This window comes from Neodiprion lecontei, chromosome 5 (genome assembly GCF_021901455.1).
Source record: "Neodiprion lecontei isolate iyNeoLeco1 chromosome 5, iyNeoLeco1.1, whole genome shotgun sequence".
NCBI lineage: Eukaryota > Metazoa > Arthropoda > Insecta > Hymenoptera > Diprionidae > Neodiprion > Neodiprion lecontei.
The window spans coordinates 2,099,945-2,126,273 of record NC_060264.1 but is presented as its reverse complement, the minus strand read 5'-3'; the positions used below and the strand labels follow the sequence as shown (position 1 = coordinate 2,126,273).

Below are 26,329 nucleotides of genomic sequence, written 5' to 3'. Positions count from 1 at the left end.
GTAGTGTTGAGAGAGCGAGATATAGGTATACCTATACCCGGATTACCCCGGATACTCCGTCTCTCTCACTCTGCATTTGATTGGCCGAAAAGAAACTTATCGGCGAACTAGGTTGTGGAGCGAGAGAGACAGGTTGCACATACATAGCATAAGTGCTTTATCTCACTCATCTCACTGCTTCGCCACACTTTCTGTACTCAAGATGCTACCTCCAGTACTACATGCTCCAAGTATATACTAACTAAACATACAGACTTGGAAATTCAACGATGATGTCAGCAGCGTAAACATTTTTCGTGAGCTCGAGTACCTACAAGCAATGTTACGAATTTAACTAAGATGATTTTTCAATTGAAGATCCGATGAATTTGTAGCCCAGCATCTTTAACTCATTATCAGTTTTGTCTTGTTACAGCATCGCTATAAATGCAAATTTTTTTACTGAAATTTTCAGATTCTAGTCTTATTTCTTTCAGCCTGCGTTACAATTTCGTCCTATATCATGTTTACAGAAATTCCTTCACGAGATATAAGTACACCACTGTTTCGGAACCAGTAGACTATGAACGTTTTACCGCAGGTTACACAGAGAATCGATTACAAGAATAAATGAAAAGTTTAACAAAAAATAATAGAATCGATGTTACCGAGCATGGTTATAAGCTCGACTACTCGTTGTTTCTTACACTATTTGATAGCTTGGCTCTAGGAACCTCCTTTGTACAGCTGCTATAAGTACAGCCAAATGTAAATAAAAGAGAAATGGTATTTACAAAACAAATTTTGTACTCGTTCCATTAGTGTCTCAAACTTCAAAGTACCAGAGACAATACAAAAAACAATTTTACAGCCTACACGATTCGTCTGAAAGGAATGATTTGTTAGCTGCTAGAGTATCGGGCCAAGTACGTTTTTAGTAAATCCCAAGCTTTTTGGATCTGCTTCTGCGTCACGCTGTGCGACCACATTGTAGAAACTACAACATTGGCACTATTTATTTGCTCTGTATTACTAGGCTGGGCTTCAACTCGTGACTTTGCTTCACTTTCGGTCAATCCATTCCTCTCCATCACCCTCTTGATTGCCTGTATTTATAATTACAAATGTTAGGAGATCTGAAGTACGGAATGTTACAACTTATAGTATTTACTTGTTTACCTCCTCCTTGGGAATAATGCACGTCCATATTTCATGACAAACAGACAGCCATCCAGCTTGTATGAGAACAGCGGCTTCCATTACAATTATCTCATATCCCTCCTTGTAAAGTTTATCAATCTCAGTCTTTGCTTGCTCCAAAATAGCAGGCCAGACCAAGCTGTTCAGTTTTTCGAGTTGTGCCTTCAGTAAATATTGGATAATTAATCACATGTAGAATACAAATTGTCACAAACATCTAGTGGAAAAATTATAAACAGAAGTATTGACTTACTTTATCGTTAAAAACTATTTTCCCGAGAGCTTTTCTATCTATGAATCCATCTTGGTTCAATACATTGTTGCCAAAATTCTCTACAATTATGTTAAAACATAGCTTTCCAGGTGCATAAAGGTCATGGGCTATTTTATCACAATTCACTAATGCAGCTCCTAAATTTTTCAATTTTTCTCCAACGGACGATTTTCCGCTTGCTATACCTCCTGTTAGACCAATTATATACGGCTTTAATGGCTTGTCTTTTATCACCTGAAACATGTTCAAATATCTAATAATTTTTCTAAGCTCCAAGTACATTCAATTAATGAGCTTTACAACTGTATTGAAAATCCCTCACTGGATCTTTAAGCCTCGTTCCAAGCAGCCGCATTCTGTAATTGCTAGAACTTAATTTTTCTTCCTCGTGTTCCTGGTAGTGTGGATCAGCTTCCAAGCGTATAACATCCATGGCTAATTTGTTTAGTCCCTTTTTAACGCGAACCTCGTTTATCTTATCACCTCCTCTCACCGTTTCCTCACTAACAACGATCATCTCAAACGATGGATCGTCCTTTGTAGGACCGTACATATCATTGATCGATACAATATCGTATGCTAAAGACGGATCGATGTCTTCCAAGAACTCTTTCACACGTTCTATCCTCTTCTCAGTCGGCTCTATCAATTCCCAAAGTATTTTTGCTGCAAAAGAAGAATTGACCGATTAAATGAAATGGAAAAATAAGCTTATATTATTTCATGCTAAGGTGACAAATCATAAATTGCTTACAAAGCAGCATGTTGGTGTCTGTTACTCCTACAGTGAGCTTTTGGGTGCATTTGAGAACTGCTCTACTAAGTAAAATCTTATGCCCGTTATGGAGTCGATCAAATGTGCCACCGAGAACAACGTTTTTATAGAGAAGATCGTCTACTGGCGTGATATCATCTTCGTTTTTCTCCACAGCCTTTTCATCGCAAGTTATAAAACTGCACCCCATGCAGGTGTTGGCGAGATAATCTTGTATAAATGAAACTGCATCGTTGTTAGTATAGGTCTGATCAAATATAACCATTTCCACCGGCTTCTTTGTGTTTATGATAGGGGTACTTGGATTCTTTATCCCCGAAAGTAGAACTCGAACATCCAAGCTCGGTGAGTGGGATGAGGCGATTGAGTAAATGCGAGATATGGTCTGGGCATATTTTGGCCCTTGCCATCGAGGCTTGTAATTACCTGACAACAAGAGATTTCTCTCGGGAAAATATTGAATGTACAATGTCTTCAATACATGTTTTTTTATCACCGGTAATATCTTTGACACTTTCGTTGCATTAGTTAGGATCAGCAGACCAGTGTTTACCATGTTAACTTTTTATAACCTCAAAGTAACGAGGATGTTAATTTTTCTCTCCCTTTCGATCGAGATGTTGACGCGCTGATCACGTTGCCACTGTCGATGAAATACCAATACGATCTTCCATTTAACTACGGCAGTTATCGGCACAATATATAAACTTGAAGAACACGCTTTTCTTTTTTGAATCCGACAACTGCCGAGTCACGTCACGAACACGTAACACGTGTCGAACGACGTTCTCGCATTTATGGGTTTACGACCAAAATGAGGGATGCGGTCCGTGAAGATACCGGCAGTAAACACATCGTCTGCTCGCGGACTGCAACTTCAATTTAAATGTGAGATTCATTGTCGTACACGCGTTAAAATGAACAATTTGCGGAAAAAAATTCGTAGCTACCATGTAACGTCGTACGAAGTTTTATTCAGTACGCTTGAAGAGTTGCTAACAAATAATGACGTTACTTACATATCGCTTTGGCTCGTGTTATTTATCGTTGTACTTATGTCAAGTCTAATCATACTCTTGAAAAGTGTGTACAACGCTGTCAACCTCTATATTGCCGATCACTATAAGTCATTTTCGAATCTGAAAATCTTATGTTCTTAATTATACGTATGTTGAAATCTAGGGAAACACGACACGGTGTTCTCGCAACCCGAGGTAGCTCCTCCGGAGCTGGTTAATCGATATGTCGATATTATTCACTCCGAAGACGACAGTTCCAAGTTTATAAACTATAAAAAGCTATTGGCACAGTTACATCATACAGCCAGTGTAAGAATTGCATCCTCATATTTTTCACTTCCAAATTTCTACCATCTGTTATCATTCTTGCAAGTACAACAAGAATAGGTGCAAAATATTTTGTATTCAATTTTTCAGAGATGTTACGATACTTGCTATGCCTCAAAATGCATTAGGCTAGTAAGGGATTGTCCGTATTTGATAAACGTCAGCCTTGAACCAAGCGGACTTACCCCATTTCAATTAGTGTGTTATAACGGTCATACATGTTTAGTGGAGTACATGTTGGCTAAAGGTAAATGTTCAATCTTGATATCAGAAGATAAATTTGTATTTTTCAACCATTCGGTGTTCGTCCAATGTTATCAAACACCTTTACAGGCGCTAATCCATGGCTGGCAACGCAGTCTGGTGAAAATGCACTCTGCTTAGCAATTTATCACTACCTAAATCACCCAGAAAGTAAAGATTTATCGTGCCTGGATGTATTGTTTAATTCAGGTATGCATGCAGCCTAAATAAAAATTTTTAGTCTATAACCAGGCGAACGTAAATGGGACGACGCATGTTGGTCGTCAATAGATTCCACAGTAGTTTCGCAGCATATAAATCGCAAGACGTTTTGGGCAATCGCACCCTGTATTAACGTTCATTTCGCTTGTCCATTTTTTATTAGGATGCACTTTGGACCCAAATAGTCGTTGTTTTAAGGTAATCTTAAAAATGGCAACACAAGGTTGTCACAAACGTCTGACCGAGTGGATATTGGTGCACACTAAGGCTGCCACATATGATTACAGATCTATGTCAGTTCCTTTAGTTCTTGAAAATATTCAGGTCTATTCTAAATATAAACCTTCGTTTAGACATTGATTCTATTGTAGTGTACAGCCATAATTAATATTAAGGAGGTTTAACACCTACTGGTTTTACTTAATAAAAAGTTTTGGATGGTCTTGTCACCAGTTTTAGCCATTAATTATTCGCCATTTACACACTGGTTGAATAATTCTCGTTCATCATAAAATATTTCCACTTTGGCGGAAGCATCTTCTGTGATTCCATGAAAGCCTTAACTTTAAAACTAACCAAATGATACGGGCAAAAGTATGTTGTGGGGTTGAAGCTCCTTAACAATATGAAACTATTGTTGTATCCGTTTCATTGACCAAGTTTTATATCCATTATAGTACGCCAGCTTTGTATAAGGTTTCTTGGAAACAAGAATTCATGTATGTACACACAAAGTCTTAAGTGAAAATTAATAAACGATTATTTTGCAGTACATGAGAATATCTGATGTCATTTCTTTTGAGCAAAAAATGCTTCATTTTAATAATGCTAATTTTAACATTATATGTTTAACGTTTACTTTTCGTGCCCTATGGCTGTAGATTGAAATATGAAATTTTCAGGATGATACTCAGTTACTTGATTCTAGGCAAGATGGAAATCCAATACATCCTGAAAAATTCAGATCTTTATCTTAAACTGTTTTGAAGATAATCAAGCCCAATCATACGGGCAGTCCAACCTACTACCAGACCTCAGAAAGTGAAATTTGAAATTTTCAGAGCATACTCTGTTATCCAAGATGTGAATTCCCTTATTTGGATTGATTCTACTTTTGTAACTCATAGCAAGTGATTGATGAAAAGTCCCGAGGAAACGTGTTTACCGCGTAGTATTTAACATAAAAAAAAAACTGCCGCTGTGAATTGTGTTTAATGATTTTTAATCAATTCTCGTTTTTATCTGTTTTTTTTTTTTTTTAATACGGGTGGCAAGAATTTTGCTTAAATAAAATTCCCTGACTTTTCTTGTCAAATAATTCAGAATTCTCTATCTTTTTTTCACAAAACTAACAATCAGGTACATCGAAAATATTAAAAACTATGTGTGCGTGCGTGTGTGTGTGCGTGTAGAAATTGCACAATACCATTTCCAAAAGCAAACTTGGCAAAATTTTAAAGCCCACTTGAAATTTGAAAGCTATTTATAAAAAATGTACGTTTTTTTCCTGTAGACTATTATAATTTCTTGACTTTTCCTGATAGACGAAATTCGCTGACTATTCTCGGTTTTTCCGGTCGGTCACCACCCTGTTAATAATATACAATAATACGCAATAGATACATGATAAATTATACATAGGTACATGGACGTTAATGAAACAATAAGTTACACGTTGAACGTTAATGGTAATAAATGATTAAATGTCCAATGAAAAATCAGAAAAGATTGGTCGAAGTCCGCGTGTAATGTGATAGTAATAATGAGGCACAAAATTTATGATTTGCTGCAGAAGAATATTAGGTTGGATTACGCAAAAATCATTAGAATAGAAGAAAGTAATAAGAAGATGTGCTTTGCATTGCTTTAGTCGCGGATTGTACAGCATCTAATGAAGATTTTAAATAAAATACAATTGACGAGGTTGAAAGTGATTACTAAAATACTAAACATTGTTACACTTTTAGGGTGTAACTAATTATATATAAGCTAGAAAATTACATAATATACTGGGCACTAAACTTGAGACTGTTGTGACAAGAAGTTGTGGCTATTCAACTAGTAAACAATATTTTTACGCGCTTGGTTTGAATACTGGTATTGTTTGGTTTGACCAATGTTATATCGAAGTTGGTCCTAGCACTTTTAGGATTGTAGAGTGCGTAGTTTGTAATAAAGCCCCTTTTTAGCAACAAGCTCTGCATGCGTTCCACTTTCCGCTACAACGCCTCTATCCAAAACGCATATTTTGTCAGCATCTTGGATGGTAGAGAGTCTGTGTGCGATAGTTATGCATGTTCTGCCTTCTTTTGCCTCGTCCAGTGCTGCTTGTACAATCTGCATAAGAGTGTAAAGAACAAGTAAATACCACGAATAACCGTATTTTCAGTGAATGTGGCTGCAAAATTTTACCTTTTCACTTTCCATGTCAAGAGCAGATGTAGCTTCGTCAAGCAAAAGAACTTTGGGATTTCTAACTAAAGCTCTGGCGATAGCTATTCTTTGTTTTTGACCTCCGGAAATTTGGGTACCTTTATCACCAAGTTTAGTATCATATCCAAGTGGAAGTGACGTGATAAACGTGTGTATATTCGCTTTTTTAGCAGCAGCCTCTATGTCCGACATTAATACGTTTCTTGAGTTATCGCCATAGGCAATATTTTCGGCTATTGTGCGAGCAAACAATGATGGTTCTTGCGACACTATACCCAGATGGGATCTCAGAGAATCCAGAGTTACAGATGAGATATCTTTATTGTCCAGTTCCTAGGGAAATAAATGTCCATTTTTAGTTATTGAAGGACTGCTTTGACAAATTGAGATTGAAGGTAACAACGTTATTGTGACAGTGCCTGTTTAGGCGAAATCGTTATAGCGCAACCTTAAGATTGTCTAAAATTCAATAAATAGAAATATAGCAAAGCGTGCTCATGTTTTAAAAAATAGCCTACTTTAAAGTCTTCCTAAAATTACCAATTTGTGAGTTTTTTCTTAATGTTTTGTTATTTTAATGTTAATAATTTGAATTGGATTCAACAAAGGTGTGTATGAACTTCACAACTACGCACTGAACATGGTGTGACTTACAACACTGCCGATATTCGGATCATAAAATCTTTCGAGTAGCTGAATGGTTGTGCTCTTTCCACATCCGCTAGATCCGATCAATGCGATTGTTTTGCCTGATGGTATTTCAAGATTCAACGCTTTTAAGATTACGATTCCAGGCCTGGTAGGATACTCGAATGTGACGGAATTGTAATTGACCTCACCGGTGATGTTCTGAAAGGATTTTGAATGGTATCAATGATATTAAATTCCAGTAATAAGGCGTATTGGATTTAGCATGACGAGTACCACAATTACGTGACAAAGAATAAATTATATCTTAAACGAGTTAGAAATTTCAGCATGAATAGGTAATATGCGAAAAAAAAAAATGCTACAATAGTAATTACCCATTTTTCTTCGTTTGGATTTTTCGGATCTACTATCGCTGGTTTTCTGTTGATGAGTGCAAATATTTTTCCAGCTGCAATTAAACCTTTCTGATAGTTTGGCGCAAACGCTAAGGCATTAGCGACCATCACTGTGCCCATGATGAGAGCCTGGGCAACCCTTTAGAGAACATAAATAATCAATTAAATATAACAGTATTGTTTTAGTAACAGATTCGGTCCAAACAATTCGCTTACTTGAATACCACAGCATAGTTTAATCCTTCGTTGGTGATCAAAGTTCCGCCATACCACATAACAACAGCATATGCAAAGTAAAGAATGGATCTGGCAAGAGCAAATACTATGGCACGTACATGGGTATTCTTTTTACCAAGTTCAAAAGAAGGTCTCATTGCATCTGCGTATGCTATTTGGAAAGTTTCTTCTCTTCCAAGTCCAGCAACTGTACGAATGTTAGACACTGCTTCAACTGCTATCTACAATGTTGAATTTTAAATTAATTTATGTGTTAAATGTAACCAACAACGAGCTTTTCATACTCGAATAATAATAATTAATAGGCAGAGAGAGTCAAACCCTGAATTGACCAAGTGATAAGATATGTAGTAAGAAATTCAAACTGAAGACTATTTCTGGTTTGGATACCTTGGTAGATTGTTCTAAGCTCTTGTGATAATCGAAAGATTCCTTATGCATTATTAAGCCTTGGAGATAAATAGTGACTAGAATGAACGGTATAAATGCTGTTCCGACAAGTCCTAATCTCCATTCATAGTACATAGCAAGTGCCAAGCCCAGTACAATTGTAGTGGCAGATTGTATAAGGGTACCAATTCGCTGTCCAGTTGCACCCTGTATAGCAGCAGCTTCTCCAGACAGTTTAGCACATAGAGAACCAGTCCCGTTACTGGGAACGTCAAACCAAGCCATCTCTTGTTTCAACATCGTGCCAAATGCTAATTCTCGCATCCTCATTGTAAGTCGTTCACCAGCAATACCAAAAACGAATATCTGCGATATTAAAAGTTATGTTTGATTAATCGACGCTAATACAATAATGCGCCAGCTAAATTTCATTGACCTTATGATTAAAAGTTTAGTTTTTACAAATAAAGTCTATAAATTATTTACCTGGATAAAAGTAGCTGACCCAACTAGGATCCCAATCAGCACAAAATAGAGGCAATACATGTTGGTTTCACTTCTAACTTGGTCAACGTCAGGATATGATAGAATCTGGAATGTTATTTCAATAGCATAAGTCAAGTTTTTCAAGAAAAATTCAAATAGTCATATCCTGAAGAATCGTCTGATTCTTACCCCGATCAGGTCCCCGAATAGAATGGCAAATAACGGTGTAGAACATCCAACGATGGCAGAGGTCAAACAGGCAAGAATAATATAATATTTTTCAGGTTCATTATACTTTAGAACATTGAGCATAGAGACTGCCGAAGTTTCTGTAACTTCTTCGTACAAAGTATTCTAAAAAATATTGTCACAGATAACAGGTATTTATGATATTTGACAAGCAGTGTACCAGATAGTCATATCAAACATTATGATTCATGTATCGTCCGTGCATGTGAATCACTTCAATCGTAACACAGCCTACAAAGCGTACCTGTCTATTCATGATTACTTTTTCATTATCTTCATCTTCTTCTATTTCATCACTACGTGTTTGATCTTTTCTGCCTGATTCTTCTAGTTCAGATATCTAAAATATTTTAACATTGATAAGTGTTGAAGTTATTGTGCAGCAAATCTATTGCAATAAATGAACTTCGATCACGTAACGATCAAAGGTAAAAAAAAAAAAAAAATTACCTGCGAAGTAACTAGACCATAATAGTGTTGTTTCAATTTCATTAAATCGTCGTGACTTCCTTGCTCTACCGCTATACCTTTCGCGAGTACAATGATTTTATTTGCATCTCTTATTGTCGATAGTCTGTGAGCTACAATAATGGTAGTTCTTCCTTCACTTGCCTGGAAGATATTAAAATATGATATCAGCTATTGTTGACTGAAATTGTACCAGGTATTTTGTTCAGTTTGTGATATCGGCAGTGGAGCCCCAACTGAAATGTATAAAAGAAATTGAATCACCCTATCTAGTGCCGCTTGTACTTTCGCTTCACTACGAGTATCCAGAGCTGAAGTTGCTTCGTCGAGGAGCAAGATCCTTGGGTTTCGTACTAATGCTCGGGCTATAGCGATTCTTTGCTTTTGCCCACCTGAAATTTGAGCTCCCCTTTCACCAACCAATGTGTCATACCCCTGAAATTCATTCAAGTTTCAGTTTAGTGTGTTGCATTAAAATTTGTCTCACTGACTTCGAAACATATTATAATGCTTACCTTATGCAGCTTTGTAATAAAATCGTGTGCATTTGCCTTCTTAGCTGCAGCGACAATTTCTTCTTCAGTTGCATTAATTTTTCCATAACGAATGTTCTCAGCGATGGTTGTGTCAAACAACACGGGTTCCTGACCAACAATTCCGATGTTGCTTCTCAGCCATTCAACATTCAAGTCTTTCAAGTCCTGCCCGTCTAAAAGAATCTAATAGTACAGAGTAAGTTCAGAACCTTTCTTCCAAACGACGTAGTATGTAGTTAGTAATAATGCGACATTTAAACATAGACTTACTTGTCCCCCAGGTGGATCATAGAACCTTTGTAAAAGCTGAATACACGTTGATTTCCCACACCCAGATCCACCTACTAACGCCACTGTTTCTCCTGGATTGATAGTCAGGTTTAAACCTCCCAAAACCTAACGAAAAAATATTTCAATTCAATTTTAGCATGAAAAATGGTTGGGAATTTTCCATTTCCTTGACGATTGAAACACTTAAAAATAAGATCTGTCTGTAACATACCTCAATATCTGGCCGTGAAGGGTAATTGAAAACAACATTTTTGAATTCAATAGCTCCATTGGTGTTTTTCGGCTTAACACCATCATTTGACAGACTGTCGATGGAAGACTTTCTTTCAATAACAGCGAAAACTTTAGCCCCTGCTGCTTTGGCAATTCCAAAAGCTTCTATAAACGGAGAAGCTGTTCCAAAGTTCATAGATCCCATCATCACAGCTAAGAATACCTGCGAAAATTCTCGAAAATTGAAAATCCAGACTGAAATAACTGAGGGTTTAGAAGAAGAGTTAATTTGAATATGAACTAGAAATTAAATACATTTTTTGAACGACCATCTTACTGTGATCATTGTAGCAGCATCATATGTCTGTTCACTTGTATCGAGGTTCCGTTCTTCAATAATAAGGCCGACGCCGTACCAGAACGATAGCGCATAGCTGGAGTATATGAAAAACCATAGCATTCCAAACCCAAATCCTGAGAACATAGCTCTCTTCGTATTATTCTTATAGGCATATATTAAATTCTCTGTATATCTTGTTAGTTCTAGTTTCTGGCCCCCAAATGCAACAACAGTACGCATTGCCGACAGTACTTCTTCTGCAATTGATCCTGCTTTAGCGTATGCTTCAATTTCCTTGCGTGCCAATCGAGAAGTAATCTGCAATAAATTTGTGAATATTCAATTTTCAAAAGATAAGCATAGTCAATGCATTTTTGCAATGAAAATTTGATTTAGCAGACGTGTCTCTATTCAAGTTTGCAGAGTCATTCCGATATGACCTAAATGATAAGCTGTCATAAATAATAAGATATTTTAGATCTCTAGATTATTATTTAGTATTATCTGACGTGAAGTAGTAATGTTGGATCTAAATACAACAGCGAGTACCGGATCTAATCAGTATTGAAATGTCGCGTTGAACTATGCGTGCTATTTTGCCTCCAGTTATTTACAGATAAAATTAAGAGTACACCGGATGTGATGATGACTCACAAGATTAATAGAACTCTGAAAAACACTCCGAAATTAAAATTTATCTATGATAAAATAATGTTTAAAGATCATGGAAGTATAATTACCGATACAACTGCTCCAATGACTAGCACTGTGACAGGGAGTGAAACCATGCAGACGAGTGCGAGTTTCCATCCCTTGGTGAATGCTACGATAACACACCCCACGAAGGCACTCATGTTATGGATGAACATAACAGTCTTTTCAGAAATTCCTTCTTCTAGCTTAGTTATATCCCTGTAGAAATTTTACAAATTAAACAATTTCATGTTCAGGGTGCTTAAAACATTCATGACCATTATCTGGTTAAACTTACTCTGCCAATCTGCTTGCGACATCACCACTTGGAGTTAAATCGTACCATGAAATGTCCTGATGTAGCGCAGATTCTAAATACATATTTCGAATTCTGTATATCTGACGCTGTCCAGCAATGTTGTATAACATTATGCTTATGTAACTGAATGAGAGCATAATAATTCCAATGACTGAATTCAAAATTGCAAATAACACAACTGAATCCATAAGCTGCGTATAGTCCTCGAGAAGTGCTGCTTGTACCATTGATCCTATCAGATCACCATAAATATATATATTAGCTGGCTGACAAAAACCGGTAACAACCGCGGAAATAGCGCCAATGACGAGAAAAAACTTTTCACATCCATCAGAGTATTTAAACTGAAAAAATAAATTGGATATGGTTATAATAATCTAAGAAATAGATCCACGTGTTGATCGAATGAATAAATAATAATCAGACTGGACAGTGGGTCGGTGCTTGTCGAAGATTAAGCATTACATAATTAATTAGACATTTAATTGTAACATCTAAAATAATGTTTCCGAGAAATCAATAGTATAGATCAGTGTTTTTCAACCTATGCGTCGTGACCCCCAGGGGGATCGCCAAGTCTTGCTCGGGGGCTCGCAGTGGCAAGCCAGATAAAAGTAAAAAACAAAAAGGATGTTTTGCGAGGAATCCTTTCATTTTAAAAATTCTTTGAAATCACTAGCATAGTTTTATTATAGACCTGGGGGGTCAGTAAATTTTTTTTACTTGCAAAGGGGTCGCGAATTCAAGAACGTTGAAAAACACTGGTTGAAATAAATATAAAATAGTATGAGTAAAACATTTACCAATTTCCAAAAAGATATTGCTGGATATTCTGGGGGTTTTGGCTTTTCTGCAGACTTGCTGAAAGATTATTGAAGAAAAAAACTTCAGCATAAGTGTATGAAATAAATATGTAACTTGTAAAATAATAATTAGAAGTTACTTACTGATTTTCAGTTTCTTTAGACTCTTCATCAGTCGGTCGGAACCCTAATATTTCAATGGGATTAGCTTTAGATGAAATGGTGCTTGGGTCCTGGGCTACCATAGCTAGCTCTAATTTCTTGACGTTCTTCATGGTAACTGACAAGTTAGCATACTGCAGCCCTGCTATAGAATGAACTGAATTGAATGTACCTACGTAATTTAAACCGATCGACAGATATCTAATCAATGTTTTATCAAGATTATACAATGACAACCTTGATTAGGCTCAAACGCAATACTTACAGACTTTGCAATACCGGTTGTTAACTCTGTTATATTTTCTCTTCTGATTACCTGGGTTTTTCGCCCAAAGTTGCCAATGATGTAATAAGCTCAAGCCTTGCGAATATTTGAATACATACTTTTCAACAACTTTGGAGAGTGCATAAACATTGGACACATTAATAAAATTTTTCGTCCGTTTGTCAGAATTCTGTGCAACAGACTTTAAATCCAATACAATGAAATTCTTTAATACAGAAGTCAAGCTTACTCAATTTTCCAGTTCGATATCATAAGAATGAATTCAATATCTTTGAAATCAATATGCTTATCTTTGGCTGGGAACAAAATGAGAGTCATTGGTATGAGTCACTGTAAATTCTCTGTATAATAAAACACTGTGTATATAATTATATATGTATAATAAATTTACGGAAAATATCACAACTGTTTTTTTTTTGTATAATCAAAATCGTCACTGTCAGTATAAATCTACCATACCAATTATGAAATTTGTACTCTTGCACGCACATCGATACGTGAAATATTTTTTTAAATTTATTACACAATATGTTGGTGCAAAGTGTATAAGTAGTGACTGAAAAAATTGACGAAAGTGAGGAATTTTTATTTCGAGAAACAATTATTCAATTTGATCGGGGTTTGTTTCATTCAAAAGTATGTAGATCCAGCTTTATCCATACATTTCGTTTATTACAATAAATTAAGATGGAGTATTGTTATTCACTATTAACATAAATCATTTTATTTGCTGACATGTTTGACAGTGCTAACCACATCTAAAAAACGGTTTAACCAATCTACATCAAATTGGGCGACAGTATTCTCGGATAGTTTCTCTTCTTTGCCACGATCCCACTTTTTATTTACACTTCATATTTTTTTTGTCGCTTAATGAATAATTAAAAAGGGTCCTGAATTTTGGAGAAACAATAGATTCTCAACTTTGATAAGTTACAATTTCTTTAATAAAAACGAATGAAAAATAAATCGGGCTATGACAAAGAAGATAGAGTATTCAATAATATTGTCGTCCAATTTGAGGTAAATCGGTTGAGCCATTTTTGGCATCATGAGCACTAAAAAATGTGTCACTGACGGCGAAATGGTCGACATTATTGTCAATAACAATGCTTCCTATCGACTGATCATAATAATGAAAAGATGTAAATCAAATTTAATCTGCAGACTTTCGAATAAAATAAACGCCAATTGATTTGAAGAATTGGTCGTCAAGATATAAATTCTCAAAATTTACACAATTTTTTAGCAGCCTACTCACATATATGTATATATATATATGTAAATTTTCTTAGTTATATTTACTTGTGATTAATCACGAATCGTGAAATTTCATATTTAATCATTTAATAGGTATGTTCTATCAGGTAATTTTGTTTATCACAACAGATCTTACCGTAGAGATTAAACAGAATTAGAATTATGTAAGTTGAAAAAATAAAGTGCACTTTATTATCTGGTCCACCTGAGGTCTACATCATCAGTATGAATAAAAATGTGAAAGAATAATTTTTAACACCATGATTTTATTTTTATTGTTAATTTCTTTGGTACATTCAATATCGGGTCTTTCTCTGATCAACTTAGACTTTGGAAATGTCCGATGCCAGAGTTTCGTTGGCATTCATTGGATTAAAACGAAAATTGTTTTTTAACCAAAGCCTTATTTGCACTTCTGTTATTAGCTGTGTTAAAATGACGTATTATTGAAATTGGTCGCGTTTGTGGGTAGTCTACTCTCTTGGCAGAATTATATACTATGAAGAAATTTATATGAGCACAGTGATTGTGCAGGGATGCTATAAAATCGCTTCTAATCAACCGAAAATGATGTGAATGTTAGCATAAGCAATCCAGGTAAAAAAAAGATCAGTTTGATCGCCACATGCTATGTCCTTCAAATTTTACTGTAGGGCCAAGGAGATAAATTCACTATAATTCTATCTTCTAAACGATCTAATCATACTAAATCATAAGATTACGGATATATGAAATCGGCATTGAAGTTAAGATGGAACATTTTCACACTCTAGATATCCACAGCCTAGCATGGAAATGTTAGTGCTATCAGAGGTTCAAGTATTAATACTAATGATTATAAATGCAACCCTTTATTTCTCATCCCTGTAACATACGTAATTTGTAGTACAGTCCTTTTTTAGCAACGAGCTCTGTATGCGTTCCACTTTCCACTACAACACCTTGGTCCAATACACATATCTTGTCTGCATCTTGGATAGTAGAAAGTCTGTGTGCGATAGTTATACAAGTTCTACCTTCTTTCGCTTCATCCAGTGCTGCTTGAACAATCTGCACGAGGGTGTAAAGAATAAATAAATGCCATGAATAACCGTATTTTCAGTGAGTATGGCTACAAAATCTTACCTTCTCACTTTCCATATCGAGAGCAGAGGTTGCTTCATCAAGCAAAAGAACTTTGGGATTCCTTATTAAAGCTCTGGCGATAGCTATTCTTTGTTTTTGACCTCCAGAAATCTGTGTACCTTTAGTACCGAGCTTGGTGTCATATCCGAGCGGAAGAGACAGGATGAACTCGTGTATATTGGCTTTTTTAGCGGCGCTGATAATATCTACCATCGGAACTTGTCGTGAATTATCGCCGTAGGCAATGTTTTCGGCAATTGTGCGGGCAAACAACGATGGTTCTTGTGATACTATCCCTAAATTAGATCTCAAGGAAACAAGGGTCACAGATGAAATATCTGTGTTATCCAGTTCCTAAAGAAAAACGCATTACTCATTACCTAAACTTTAACATCAGTTCAACATATCTAATGTTCATATCATTGATTTCTGAAACGTAAGATAACTTACAACAGTGCCTGAATTTGGATCATAAAATCGTTCAAGCAATTGAATAATTGTGCTTTTGCCACATCCACTTGATCCAATTAAGGCAATTGTTTTTCCCGAAGGAACATCAAGATCTAAAGCTTTTAAAATTGTGATTCCTGGTCTAGTCGGATACTCGAATGTAACTGAGTTGTATTCGACTTTACCCATGTCAGTCTGAAAGAGTTTGGGCATGTGAAAAGTCTTGTGAAGTAAAATTTAAGTTGATAAATCAAGTTGCGGATGGTGTGCCCAAAAAATAATCAAAAACTGATGTTGAACGCTTCTAAAATATGCTCACCTGCTTCGTTTCTTGGGGGTTAGCTGGATCCACGATCTTTGGTTTTCTGTTAAATAGCGCAAAAACTTTGGCAGCTGCAATTAAACCCTTTTGGTAATCTGGTGCGAAGGCTGATGCATTAGCCACCATCACAGTGCCCATGATGAGAGCTTGGGCAACCCTTTTTGAAAATAAATAATTGATCGGATACGTTACGAATATATCAAATCAAATAAAGACGTGTACCATTCAAGTTTCTCAGTGACTTGTTGACTCACTTGAAAACTATGGGATAGTCTAGTCCTTCGTTATTAATTAGCGTCCCGCCATACCACATAACAACAGCAAACGCATATAAAACAATAGACCTGGCACAGGCAAATACCAAAGCACGATAGTGGGTATTTCTTTTAGCAAGTTGGAAAGATGGATTCATTGCCTCTGCATATGCCAGCTGGAAAGTTTCCTCCCTTCCAAGTCCAGCGACTGTACGAATGTTGGTCACTGCTTCAACCGCAATCTAGAAGAACGAATACAACTTCAAAGTGAAAAAAAGGATAAATCATTAGTTGAAATTATAAACCATAGAATATTTTACAGAGAATCAAACCCAGCAAAATTTTGCAGCTAGGCTAGGAAAGGAGTATTATACTATTGTCTAATATACCTTTGTAGAATCTTCCAAGGATTTCTGATACTTCAGAGCTTCGTGTGCCATCATGATACCTTGCATATAAATAGTAGCGAGAATAAATGGCATAAATGCAAGACCAACCAGTCCCAATCGCCACTCATAATACATGGAAATGGTCAGACCGAGCGTGATTGTACTGACTGACTGTATTAGGACACCGATTCGCTGTCCAGTTGCACCTTGTATAGCAGCAGCTTCGCCAGATAGTTTTGCACACAGAGATCCAGTTCCATTATTAGTATCGTCAAACCAAGCCATTTCTTGCTTTAACATTGCACCGAAAGCTAACTCACGCATACGCATCGTTAGTCGTTCACCAGCGAAGTCAAAAAGAAATATCTACAATGTTTAGTTTCATCATCATAGATGTAAATTGAAGTTTTCTTATAAATTAAGTAGATCAAACTAAAATCAATGTTATTCAGTGACATTAGTCGGAATCAGATCATATTGAAATCGAGAATAATTTACCTGTATGAAAGTTACAATCCCAATTGCGAAACCAATACCTACGAAGTATAGACAATAAACGTTGGATTCGCTTCTAATTTGCTCAGTATCAGAATATGATAAAACCTGTAATAATCAATTCATGAATACCAATGAGTTTGCTTTTAAGGTAAGACATAATCGCATACATGATTCTTACTCCGATTATATCACCAAACAGGATAGCAAATACTGGTGGAGCACAGCCGACAATAATAGATGCCAAACATGCGATAATAATATAATGAATTTCAGGCATGTTATATTTTATAACGTTCCTGATGGAGATGTTCCCTGTGTCTATAGCTTCTGTTTCAAAATCCTATAAAATATGATCAACAACAACGAGAATTATCAATGCTTATGTACAGAAACTTATCATTTAAGGAGACTGAATTATACTAGGTAATAACCGATACTGAGTAAGGTTCGTTATTGTACAACTTGAAGAAAGAAAACCCACCTTTACATTCGTAACAATTTTTTGATCATCTTCGTCATCACTGTCGTTATCCTTTGCATAACTGAGTAAGATATTTGCCCCGTCAGCTTCTTCGCTTTCATATATCTAAAGTAGTAAAGCACTGATAAATCTTGTAAAATAATTGACAGGAAGATGACAAAAGTATCATTAATCTCATAAAGTATATAATAGTGTAAGGTATTTATCAGCATTTCGCTAGTTTCAATTATCTGGGCTATAACACGAGACTCACTTGCGTAGTAACAAGTTCATAGTAATGTTTTTTGAATGCCATTAATTCATTGTGATTCCCTTGCTCTACCACTAAGCCTTTAGAAAGTACAATAATTTTATCTGCACTTCTTATTGTAGATAGTCTGTGCGCTACAATAATTGTAGTTCTTCCTTCACTTGCCTGAAATGGTATAACGTTGAAATATTACACTTATTTTTAAATGAATCATGATTTCATCTTATAATATACAGATCAAGTAATGGTATTTTCTCTACTTTGAATCAGATTTTGTTGCACAGTATAATGTCGCAACAATTTACACGTAGAAAATAAATTGAATTACCTTATCAAGTGCAGCTTGTACTTTTGCTTCACTGCGTGTATCGAGAGCCGATGTAGCTTCGTCAAGGAGCAAGATCTTTGGGTTTCGTACAATCGCTCTGGCTATTGCGATTCTTTGTTTTTGTCCACCTGAAATTTGAGCTCCCCTTTCACCAACCAATGTATCATATCCCTGAAACCAACAGAAGCTTAAATTTCAATTTTAAGTCAAAATTCAATTGAATTGAGACTTAGTATGTATGAGACATCTTACAACATTTACCTTGTGCAATTTTATGATGAAATCATGAGCGTTTGCCTTCTTAGCTGCAGCAGTAATCTCTTCGTCAGTCGCATCAATTTTTCCATAACGAATATTCTCAGCAATAGTTGTACCAAATAGCACAGGCTCCTGACCAACAACTCCTATGTTACTTCTCAACCATGACACATTCAGATCTTTCAAGTCATGCCCATCCAAGAGAATCTGAAAGATAAACGTCTTTAAATTTTTAAGAACTACACAGACAAAGTTCCTAATATGACGATATTGGAGTGCAAACTTACTTGCCCCTCGGACGGATCGTAGAATCTTTGTAAAAGCTGAATACAAGTTGATTTACCGCATCCTGATCCACCTACTAATGCCACAGTCTCTCCAGGATTGATCCTGAGGTTTAAACTCTTCAATACCTATTATTAAGACTTTCAGTATATACAGATGTACCATAGCGTAAATGTTGTCATTGAATGAAGAATTTTGTCCGAGCCAATGATAACAAACCTCAACATTTGGTCTCGAAGGATATTTGAAAAGAACATTTTTAAACACGATTTGTCCATTTATCTCCATTGGTTTATTACCATCATTTGACAAGCTGTTGATAGAAGAGTTTCTCTCAATAACAGCAAAAATTTTAGAACCTGCTGCCTTAGCGGTTCCAAAAGCGTCAATAAATGGCGAAGCTGTTCCGAAGTTTTGGCAACCCATCAGGATGGCAAAGAATATCTGTGAAGTTTTTCATGAACCTTCAGACTGTTAAACAAATGTGGCTTATTAAAGCAACTTACTGTGATCATATTAGCAGCATTATAAGTTTGTTCACTCTCATCAAGATCTCTTTCTTCGATAACAAGTCCAACGCCAAACCAAAATGATAATGCATAGTTAGAATATATGAAGATCCACGATAATCCAAACCCCAGGCCAGAAAAAAAACCTTTCTTTACGTTGTTATAATATGCATACGACAAATTTTCGGCATATCTTTTGAGTTCTAGCTTTTGCCCTCCAAATGCAACCACAGTGCGCATTGCTGATAGTACTTCTTCAGCAATTGTTCCTGCTTTGGCGTACGCTTCAATTTCGTGGCGGGACAACCGAGAAGTTATCTAAACAATGTTCACATATATGTAATTTTATTTTGAAGGTAGAATAAAGTATTATAAAAGTTATCATTTATATATATATAACTACGGAATAAAGAGCAGTATTAAAATACTATAAGACAATTGTAGTTTTCGCAGAATACCAAAGAAAACTTGGCAATATTATTCTGATATCTTATAACACATATCCTGCGAGAAGTGAAATATAGTCGTGTTTTAGATTATGTGAATTTTGTGTATTATGCCGATGGAAAAATGTTAGATTTAATCTGTTATTCATATGATAACTCCAATCAATACTTAAGTTCAGATAAGCTGCAAAACGTGCTTGAGTTATGCCATGTAACGTAATATGTGATACAGTGCAAGACGAAAAGACAAAATTGGGTCAGTGGAGAAAGTTTATCAGTGTCAAATTGCCTGTGAAAACTAAATTGGAATATTTACCCTCATAATTGTCTCCATTATTAGGACTGCGATAGGGAATGTGACGAGACAGACTAGAGCGAGTGCCCATCCCCTTACAAATCCTAGTACAAAGCAGCTCACAACAGAACTCATATTGTGGATGAACATAACGGCCTTTTCCGAGATTCCATCTTCTAGTTTAGTTATATCCCTTTTAAAACATTATATATAAGTTGTGACATCAATAATGGCAAAGATTGACTCTATCAACTAATAGTTTGTAACGGTACTCACTCTGCCAATCTGCTTGCTATATCGCTACTTGGGTTTAAGTCATACCATGAAACCTCTTGATGCAAAGCAGATTGAAAGTTCATGTTCCGGATTCGGTATATCTGACGTTGCCCAACGTAATTGTAGATAACAATGCTCACATAAGAAAATATTAGCAAGAAAGTAGCGACACTGACGTTCCCTATCGAAAATAATATAACTGCATCCATGAGCCCTGTGGAATCAGCAGTTAGCGTTGCATCTACCACTGCTCCGACGAGCTGGCCCAATAGCAGTGTATTAATTGGTGCACAACATCCAGTGGCGATGGCACAAATGCCACCAATAATGAGAAGAAACTTGTCCAAAGCATTAGTGTATCTGTACTGTAAAAGAAAATCTGACATGTATAGAGATACCTAGTCATTCAATAGTCTGACTGAATTATTAGTGGGAGGGTAATTCGTAATGAGAATCAATATAAAATTATGTCAATTAATAAAATCTGCCAATGAACTCCGATTATTCGCTATCTTCTTGATAAAATTTACCCGCAATAAGGCACCTCATCTTAATTACATTGGCACTTTAGCAGTTTATTTAGAAGGTAAATTTTACCAGGGAGGTGGAACAACCAAGTCATAGTAAATAAAATACTTACCAACTTGTAATATGCAATTGGTCGGTATTTTGTGAGTTTCGTTAACTCTGTTGTTTGGCTGAAAATTAATGTGTAAAAACGTAAGTACAATGTATAAAGTAATACAAGCTTTTCATTATTATTCAAAATAACTGACCTTTTCTCAGTTCCATCAATTGTGTGTTCGTTAATTCGAAACCCTGTTATTTTAATGGGATCTGTGTTAGGAAATTCAGTTGCACGTTTTTCATCTGGCAGAGTTAGTTTCAATTTTTTAGAACTCTTCATGATTGTTTTGTCAATGTCGACTGACACTATACTAAGTTATATTATACGAGATATTCCAAGCAACACGTGTCATATCAGTACACTATCAAGATATAGAAAAATAACTTTGTCAATTTATAGTCAGAAACATAAGCTTATCAGAATGTAGTAAGTGACTTGCTGAATTAAGATTATCAGATATGATCAGTTTTGTAGCAAAATATCTGTCTGACAAAAATGTTTAATTCACTTCTTTCATTTTCCTTTAACTTCAATTTTTTATTTATAAAGCATTCTAAAATAATTTTTCTCAAGTTTTCTTATTTAGTAATATGCCCATAAATTTAAAAAAAACGACCTTGATACGAAATATTACCAGTTCCAGAACTTGCTTTCTCATAAATGTATTAGGGGTGTTAGAGTTATTATCATTGATCGTGAGCCTACGAAAATTTCCAGGCTAATCAGACCTCAGCATAACTGCCAACATTCTTCATAGCTGCCGATTTTCAGTTCACGTATCTCGAGTTAAAATACGACCAAATTTACAGCAAAATTCGAAGTTTATTTTAATAAGTATACGAGTAAATATATGTACCGTATTGTTCAGAGTACAAGCCAACCCCCAATTCTAAGACAGTATTTGAGGGAGTTTTTCTTAGTTAACTACATATAAGACGAGGACGATCTTGGCGGATGCTAACAAAAAAAAAAAAAAAACCTCGGGGTATATTCGGAACAATACCGTATTTATAAATGGTACAATATATTCGAGCACATAGAGCAAAGATCGTGGAATATTGGTGATCAATTAAAAATATTCATTAGAGTAGCAATATTCATGGGACACTTATATAAATTAACTTAATATATTGATAACATTAAACCGAATCAGCATTGCATAAATTGTACAAACCGCTGTTACAAGCTCGGTATAGTGAAAATAACAATAATAACAACAATAATAATAATAATAATACCTTACAATAACGTTTCAACATTTAAGTAATCGAAACTTGGGCTAAAAATTTATGCCTTGCCCATGTTGGAAAGTTCTTTAATTTGCGCGATCAGATGATTGTTGTAGCTTTTAATATCCAGCGGGGTCACATTCACTACGGTGGACTTCAATCTGTTCTCATCCTGTAAAAACAAATGGCATTTAGGCTTAGGTGTTGAAAAACAGTTGTTCCAATTTAGAACTGGATAAAAATTATATTTGATATCCTGAAAAAGTAACCTACAAATTTGAATGGAAGCTGAATGACTTACGCTATAGTTTTCCATTTTTACTCTCAATTTGAGAAGGAAAGTTTTGAAAGCAGATTCACCGAACTTTTCAAGAAACGCTTCATCATCATTATCCTTCAATTCACCAATTTCTTGTGCCGTCATTCCCAAAATCTTTTCAGCCTCCTCATTGAACGCGGTTACCCATTGGTTGTCTGTCCAGTCTGCGAGATTGATCTGAGACAAGAATATTCATGATTGAGTCACAAGACTGCACTCTCAGAAATTGACACACTAATATTGTATTTGATACTCACACTGGCCAGCAGTCGATATTTGAAGTTTGGATAGTTCCTGTTACACTTTTCACAACGATACATTTCATTGGACTGATCGATAAGCTGTTGTATGGAAAAAAAAAATTATTGTTGGGCTACATTTGGGTACATTATTCTTTCACTGAGGCATTTGTTTCAAAGTGTGACATTTTTAAGGGCAATTTTTCCAGATGTGCGCGCTTCATCAGTATCACGAGTTACTTACTTTTTTTTTACAGTCATCGGTCGGGCACGCTTTGTAAAGAGAGTTTTCAGTCCTTATCATATTGATAGTTGCCTTGACGATGAAGTAGTCGGGAGTTTCTCTGCAGCCCAGCTGCATGTCTTTAGCCTCCTTGAACGTCAACCACGGACCATTCATTCCCCCACTGCCACCGCCCAGCCCCTTAGAAATGGTATGCACATTCTCTGTGCATCCAGTTGTGTTGTACCAACCACGGAGCCTAATAAGTAACAATGATATTCAGTCAAACTGTCTCATTGTGTGCAAATCTGTTGCTATGAGAATCGGAAGATTGACAGTTTGTACCTATGAGCTTCGGGAATGTCTGGGTCAATCTGGAGCACTGACGAATTAAGGGTAGACAGAGATTTTCCACCATTAAATTCGGCAAGACGTGCACCTTTCACGGCAACAACAGGATTAGAAGATCCATCAAACTCGTCCGCCTGGGTTCCCCATAATGTGAGAGTAACCTGAATTGAATAAGATGTGACAATTAGTCAGTTTTACTAGGTATGTTGAACTTGTGGTGATATGCTAGAAATTCTTCTGGTACCATTGTATTGCTTTCGTCAACAAGATTGACATCCCTCTTCTTAAGCTCTTTTCTTGTAGTCCTCGCAACTACAGTTGTGATATCACTACAAGATTTGCAAACGCCAAGCACATCTAGAAAAAAGAATATACCAGTACGAGTAAAAAAATATTTGATATCTCATTTCTTAACACAGGCCCGTGAATGGGAATAACAAAAACATACCAATTATTGCATTCGGCTCCTTTCCATCAATTTCACTGATTGGTGCAAAATCGTACTTCACTGTTGGGATCTCGTCAGAATCGTCGTGACAAGGAACAACCTCTGTTTCGGATGTCATTGTCATCTCGTATTCATTTTTCAAATTACTGAATTGCTTGTTCGCTGGCTTCAGTTGACAACGTGAAATATAGTAAATTTTTCCAAACTAGTAAGAAAGAAAAACTTGATAAAAAAAATTTGAATAATTTTAACAATATATTACGTTACTATAACAACTGATATTAGTCACAAGTTAATGCGTAGTCACAAGTAGTCACAAATGATTGCATGAAAATGAGTTAATCTGAACATACCTCGATCATGTTGTAAAATTTGTCACATTGATCTCTGAATGCAGTGCAGCGAATCTCGCCAGTCTCATCGACTAAATCCATAGAAAAGAGGGAACCTTCGCCACGTGCATTGCTCCACGTTTTTATAGCTGACTTATTGGCTACTCTAGCTCTGATTACCCACCTGTTAAGTAAATACACAACTTTCAATTTGTAGTTGCATATTTTTTACACCACAAAAACTAAAACTGCTAAATGACATGATTACCTGTTTTGATAAGGACTCAGGGCTTCTATCGGTGTAGTTGAGATACCAGCACCAGAGGATACTGAATCATTAAGATAAGATTGCTGCTGTCTTCCAGGACGAACTATTAAAAGTGAGATTTATATATAATTTTGCCACAAATTCAGTTAAAAAAAAAAAAAAAAAAAAATAGTGTTTCGCCATAGCATAACATAAGAATAAAAAGGTTAATTAAAAAGAAATAAGTAAATATGAATCTTTTAGTGTTTAACAGTATCAAAATAGTATTTAATTAAGATTGGATAATACCGACGATTCTGATTCATGCAATAACACAAGTGTTTTTCACGGTTTACCAGAATTTGAGGAATTATTAGTTTTTGGTACAGGCGCTGCTGATCGGGCAGCAGGAGTAGAATCTCCGTTCTGTACATTGCCGTCTTGCTGGGTAGGATTTCCTATTTTGCAGCCCACTTCAGTGCCCGGAATCTTAACGTCAATGTTGAGTATGACCATCACTCTCCTGATTGATCAAATAGTAAACCGAAATTCAGAAAAAACATCAGCAATCCATGAAAAAATATGTCCGACGATTCTAATAAAAAAAAATAGTGATATGGAACATGTAACACTTGTTTTCCTGTGAACTTACTTCTGTGTTCCTGAATTGTTGATCATACTAATTGCGTATCGATTAACTTGGCACACGGAAAACTCTGTCAGTTGGTCGTTGGTAATCAGCGAGTTTAGCTGTGTAGCCAACATCGCGTATGAGTTAATTCTTTTACCATCTGAAACTAGGAGGCGATAGCGCTCCTGAGTGCTCGCCGATTGCAGCTTTTTGTGTCCCTGAAAGAAAAGTATTATGACGAAACAAGAATTTCCAGAAATAGTAGATAGAACAGGGGAAGTTTGAAAACAAAATATTAAACATCTGAGACAACGAAGGCGCTTTACTTCAAGGATGTATCATAATAGTTAAAAGAATAATTCAATCTCAATTGTATTAGAATGAATTGAAGTATGTGGATTAAGCGACTGTTCGATCGTTATTAGATTGGAGTATTGGTGGATTGATGCTTCAGCGTGACTGTTGGCAGATGGTTAACAATGAAATTCTGTTTTATGGGTATCCAGTGTATGAATCACGTATAATATTGAATGGATCTGCTCACCAATATCTGTAAAATCGGCTTTTCGACCTCGACACCGTTCATGATTTGCTGTGGGAAAAAATTCATTGACATGAACGATTATTACACGAATATGTTAATAAGATACGTCAGGAAACTTACGTCCAAGGCTCCTTCACTAAGTTCGTACATTTTTCCGGAGTAACGAGAAGCGGTCACCTGTTCAATTCTCAAAAAATATCTCTGAAAGTTTGAAGAACCGTGATGCGGAGTAGGAGATTCACTTGCTCAGTGTCATTAAAACGTAAAGGAAGTGAGGTTGGTGAAGCGTGCCTCGAAGACACCGGACAAGTTGTTTCGCGCCAAACAATGAAATAACAAGGATTCCTTGTTCCTCATTTCACATTTCATAGACCTTCCTCGACAGAATAAGGAATCTTATTGGCCTCCTTCTTTCAAGGCAGATCTCGAGCTTCCTTGAGGAAACCTTCGGCACTGCGATTGGCTGTTTCGTTTCATGTCGCCAACGCTTGCGCTTGCGCTTGGCGTCTGTGCACTTATGACCCGTATGACGCGATCACAGCCAGTTTACAGGTTAACTTCTTTGAGGTTATACACTCTCATCAGCAGTTTTACCACTATAAGCAATCACATATCCCTAAATATGTCTTCCTTCTGGAAGGGAGAGCCAAGTTGTGACTATGAAACGAGGACGCCTCGAGATTCAAGGAAGCCTTCATCAAGGCGTTCTTTATCCTTGAGA

The 26,329-nt window shown here is 36.1% G+C and overlaps 5 protein-coding genes across 6 annotated transcripts; 1 reads left to right on the top strand and 4 right to left on the bottom strand.

The window, feature by feature from the left end:
• Positions 1-140: 140 nt before the first annotated feature.
• Positions 141-2,799, bottom strand: LOC107228035 (bifunctional coenzyme A synthase). The gene is made up of 5 exons (XM_015669378.2): positions 2,208-2,799; positions 1,776-2,119; positions 1,433-1,687; positions 1,159-1,341; positions 141-1,085 (listed from the first exon to the last, which is right to left on the bottom strand). The coding sequence occupies exons 1-5, from the start codon at positions 2,782-2,784 to the stop codon at positions 882-884; spliced, it is 1,563 nt and encodes a 520-aa protein (XP_015524864.1). The 5' UTR covers positions 2,785-2,799; the 3' UTR covers positions 141-881.
• A 172-nt stretch (positions 2,800-2,971) lies between these two features.
• LOC107228036 lies at positions 2,972-4,557 on the top strand. 2 transcript variants are annotated; one of them, XM_046740166.1, is made up of 5 exons: positions 2,972-3,116; positions 3,411-3,556; positions 3,665-3,821; positions 3,908-4,027; positions 4,203-4,557. In XM_046740166.1, exons 1-5 carry the CDS (start codon positions 3,050-3,052, stop codon positions 4,397-4,399), a joined length of 687 nt encoding a protein of 228 aa, XP_046596122.1. In that variant the 5' UTR covers positions 2,972-3,049; the 3' UTR covers positions 4,400-4,557. The 2 variants fall into 2 exon arrangements, with proteins under 2 accessions (XP_046596122.1, XP_015524865.1); XM_015669379.2 differs by lacking the exon at positions 2,972-3,116 and adding an exon at positions 3,123-3,311.
• Positions 4,558-5,891: 1,334 nt separating this feature from the next.
• On the bottom strand, positions 5,892-12,837 carry LOC107228031 (ATP-dependent translocase ABCB1). Its single transcript, XM_015669372.2, has 19 exons — positions 12,688-12,837; positions 12,544-12,601; positions 11,720-12,084; positions 11,469-11,640; positions 10,726-11,046; positions 10,387-10,611; positions 10,155-10,280; positions 9,864-10,067; positions 9,613-9,783; positions 9,331-9,492; positions 9,125-9,220; positions 8,821-8,985; positions 8,632-8,736; positions 8,146-8,511; positions 7,735-7,976; positions 7,498-7,657; positions 7,127-7,321; positions 6,452-6,805; positions 5,892-6,376 (listed from the first exon to the last, which is right to left on the bottom strand). The coding sequence occupies exons 1-19, from the start codon at positions 12,816-12,818 to the stop codon at positions 6,185-6,187; spliced, it is 3,810 nt and encodes a 1,269-aa protein (XP_015524858.1). The 5' UTR covers positions 12,819-12,837; the 3' UTR covers positions 5,892-6,184.
• A 2,249-nt stretch (positions 12,838-15,086) lies between these two features.
• Positions 15,087-21,347, bottom strand: LOC107228010 (ATP-dependent translocase ABCB1-like). Its single transcript, XM_015669349.2, has 19 exons — positions 21,194-21,347; positions 21,058-21,115; positions 20,418-20,782; positions 20,163-20,334; positions 19,398-19,718; positions 19,111-19,335; positions 18,894-19,019; positions 18,610-18,813; positions 18,349-18,519; positions 18,024-18,185; positions 17,771-17,875; positions 17,468-17,629; positions 17,290-17,394; positions 16,792-17,157; positions 16,403-16,644; positions 16,146-16,305; positions 15,827-16,021; positions 15,377-15,730; positions 15,087-15,301 (listed from the first exon to the last, which is right to left on the bottom strand). Exons 1-19 carry the CDS (start codon positions 21,322-21,324, stop codon positions 15,110-15,112), a joined length of 3,816 nt encoding a protein of 1,271 aa, XP_015524835.1. The 5' UTR covers positions 21,325-21,347; the 3' UTR covers positions 15,087-15,109.
• A 214-nt stretch (positions 21,348-21,561) lies between these two features.
• On the bottom strand, positions 21,562-26,050 carry LOC107228042 (replication protein A 70 kDa DNA-binding subunit). The gene is made up of 13 exons (XM_015669385.2): positions 25,729-26,050; positions 25,609-25,656; positions 25,086-25,282; positions 24,790-24,956; positions 24,455-24,557; positions 24,208-24,370; positions 23,855-24,059; positions 23,651-23,763; positions 23,401-23,567; positions 23,077-23,314; positions 22,851-22,934; positions 22,576-22,770; positions 21,562-22,446 (listed from the first exon to the last, which is right to left on the bottom strand). The coding sequence occupies exons 1-13, from the start codon at positions 25,756-25,758 to the stop codon at positions 22,333-22,335; spliced, it is 1,824 nt and encodes a 607-aa protein (XP_015524871.1). The 5' UTR covers positions 25,759-26,050; the 3' UTR covers positions 21,562-22,332.
• Positions 26,051-26,329: the final 279 nt, after the last annotated feature.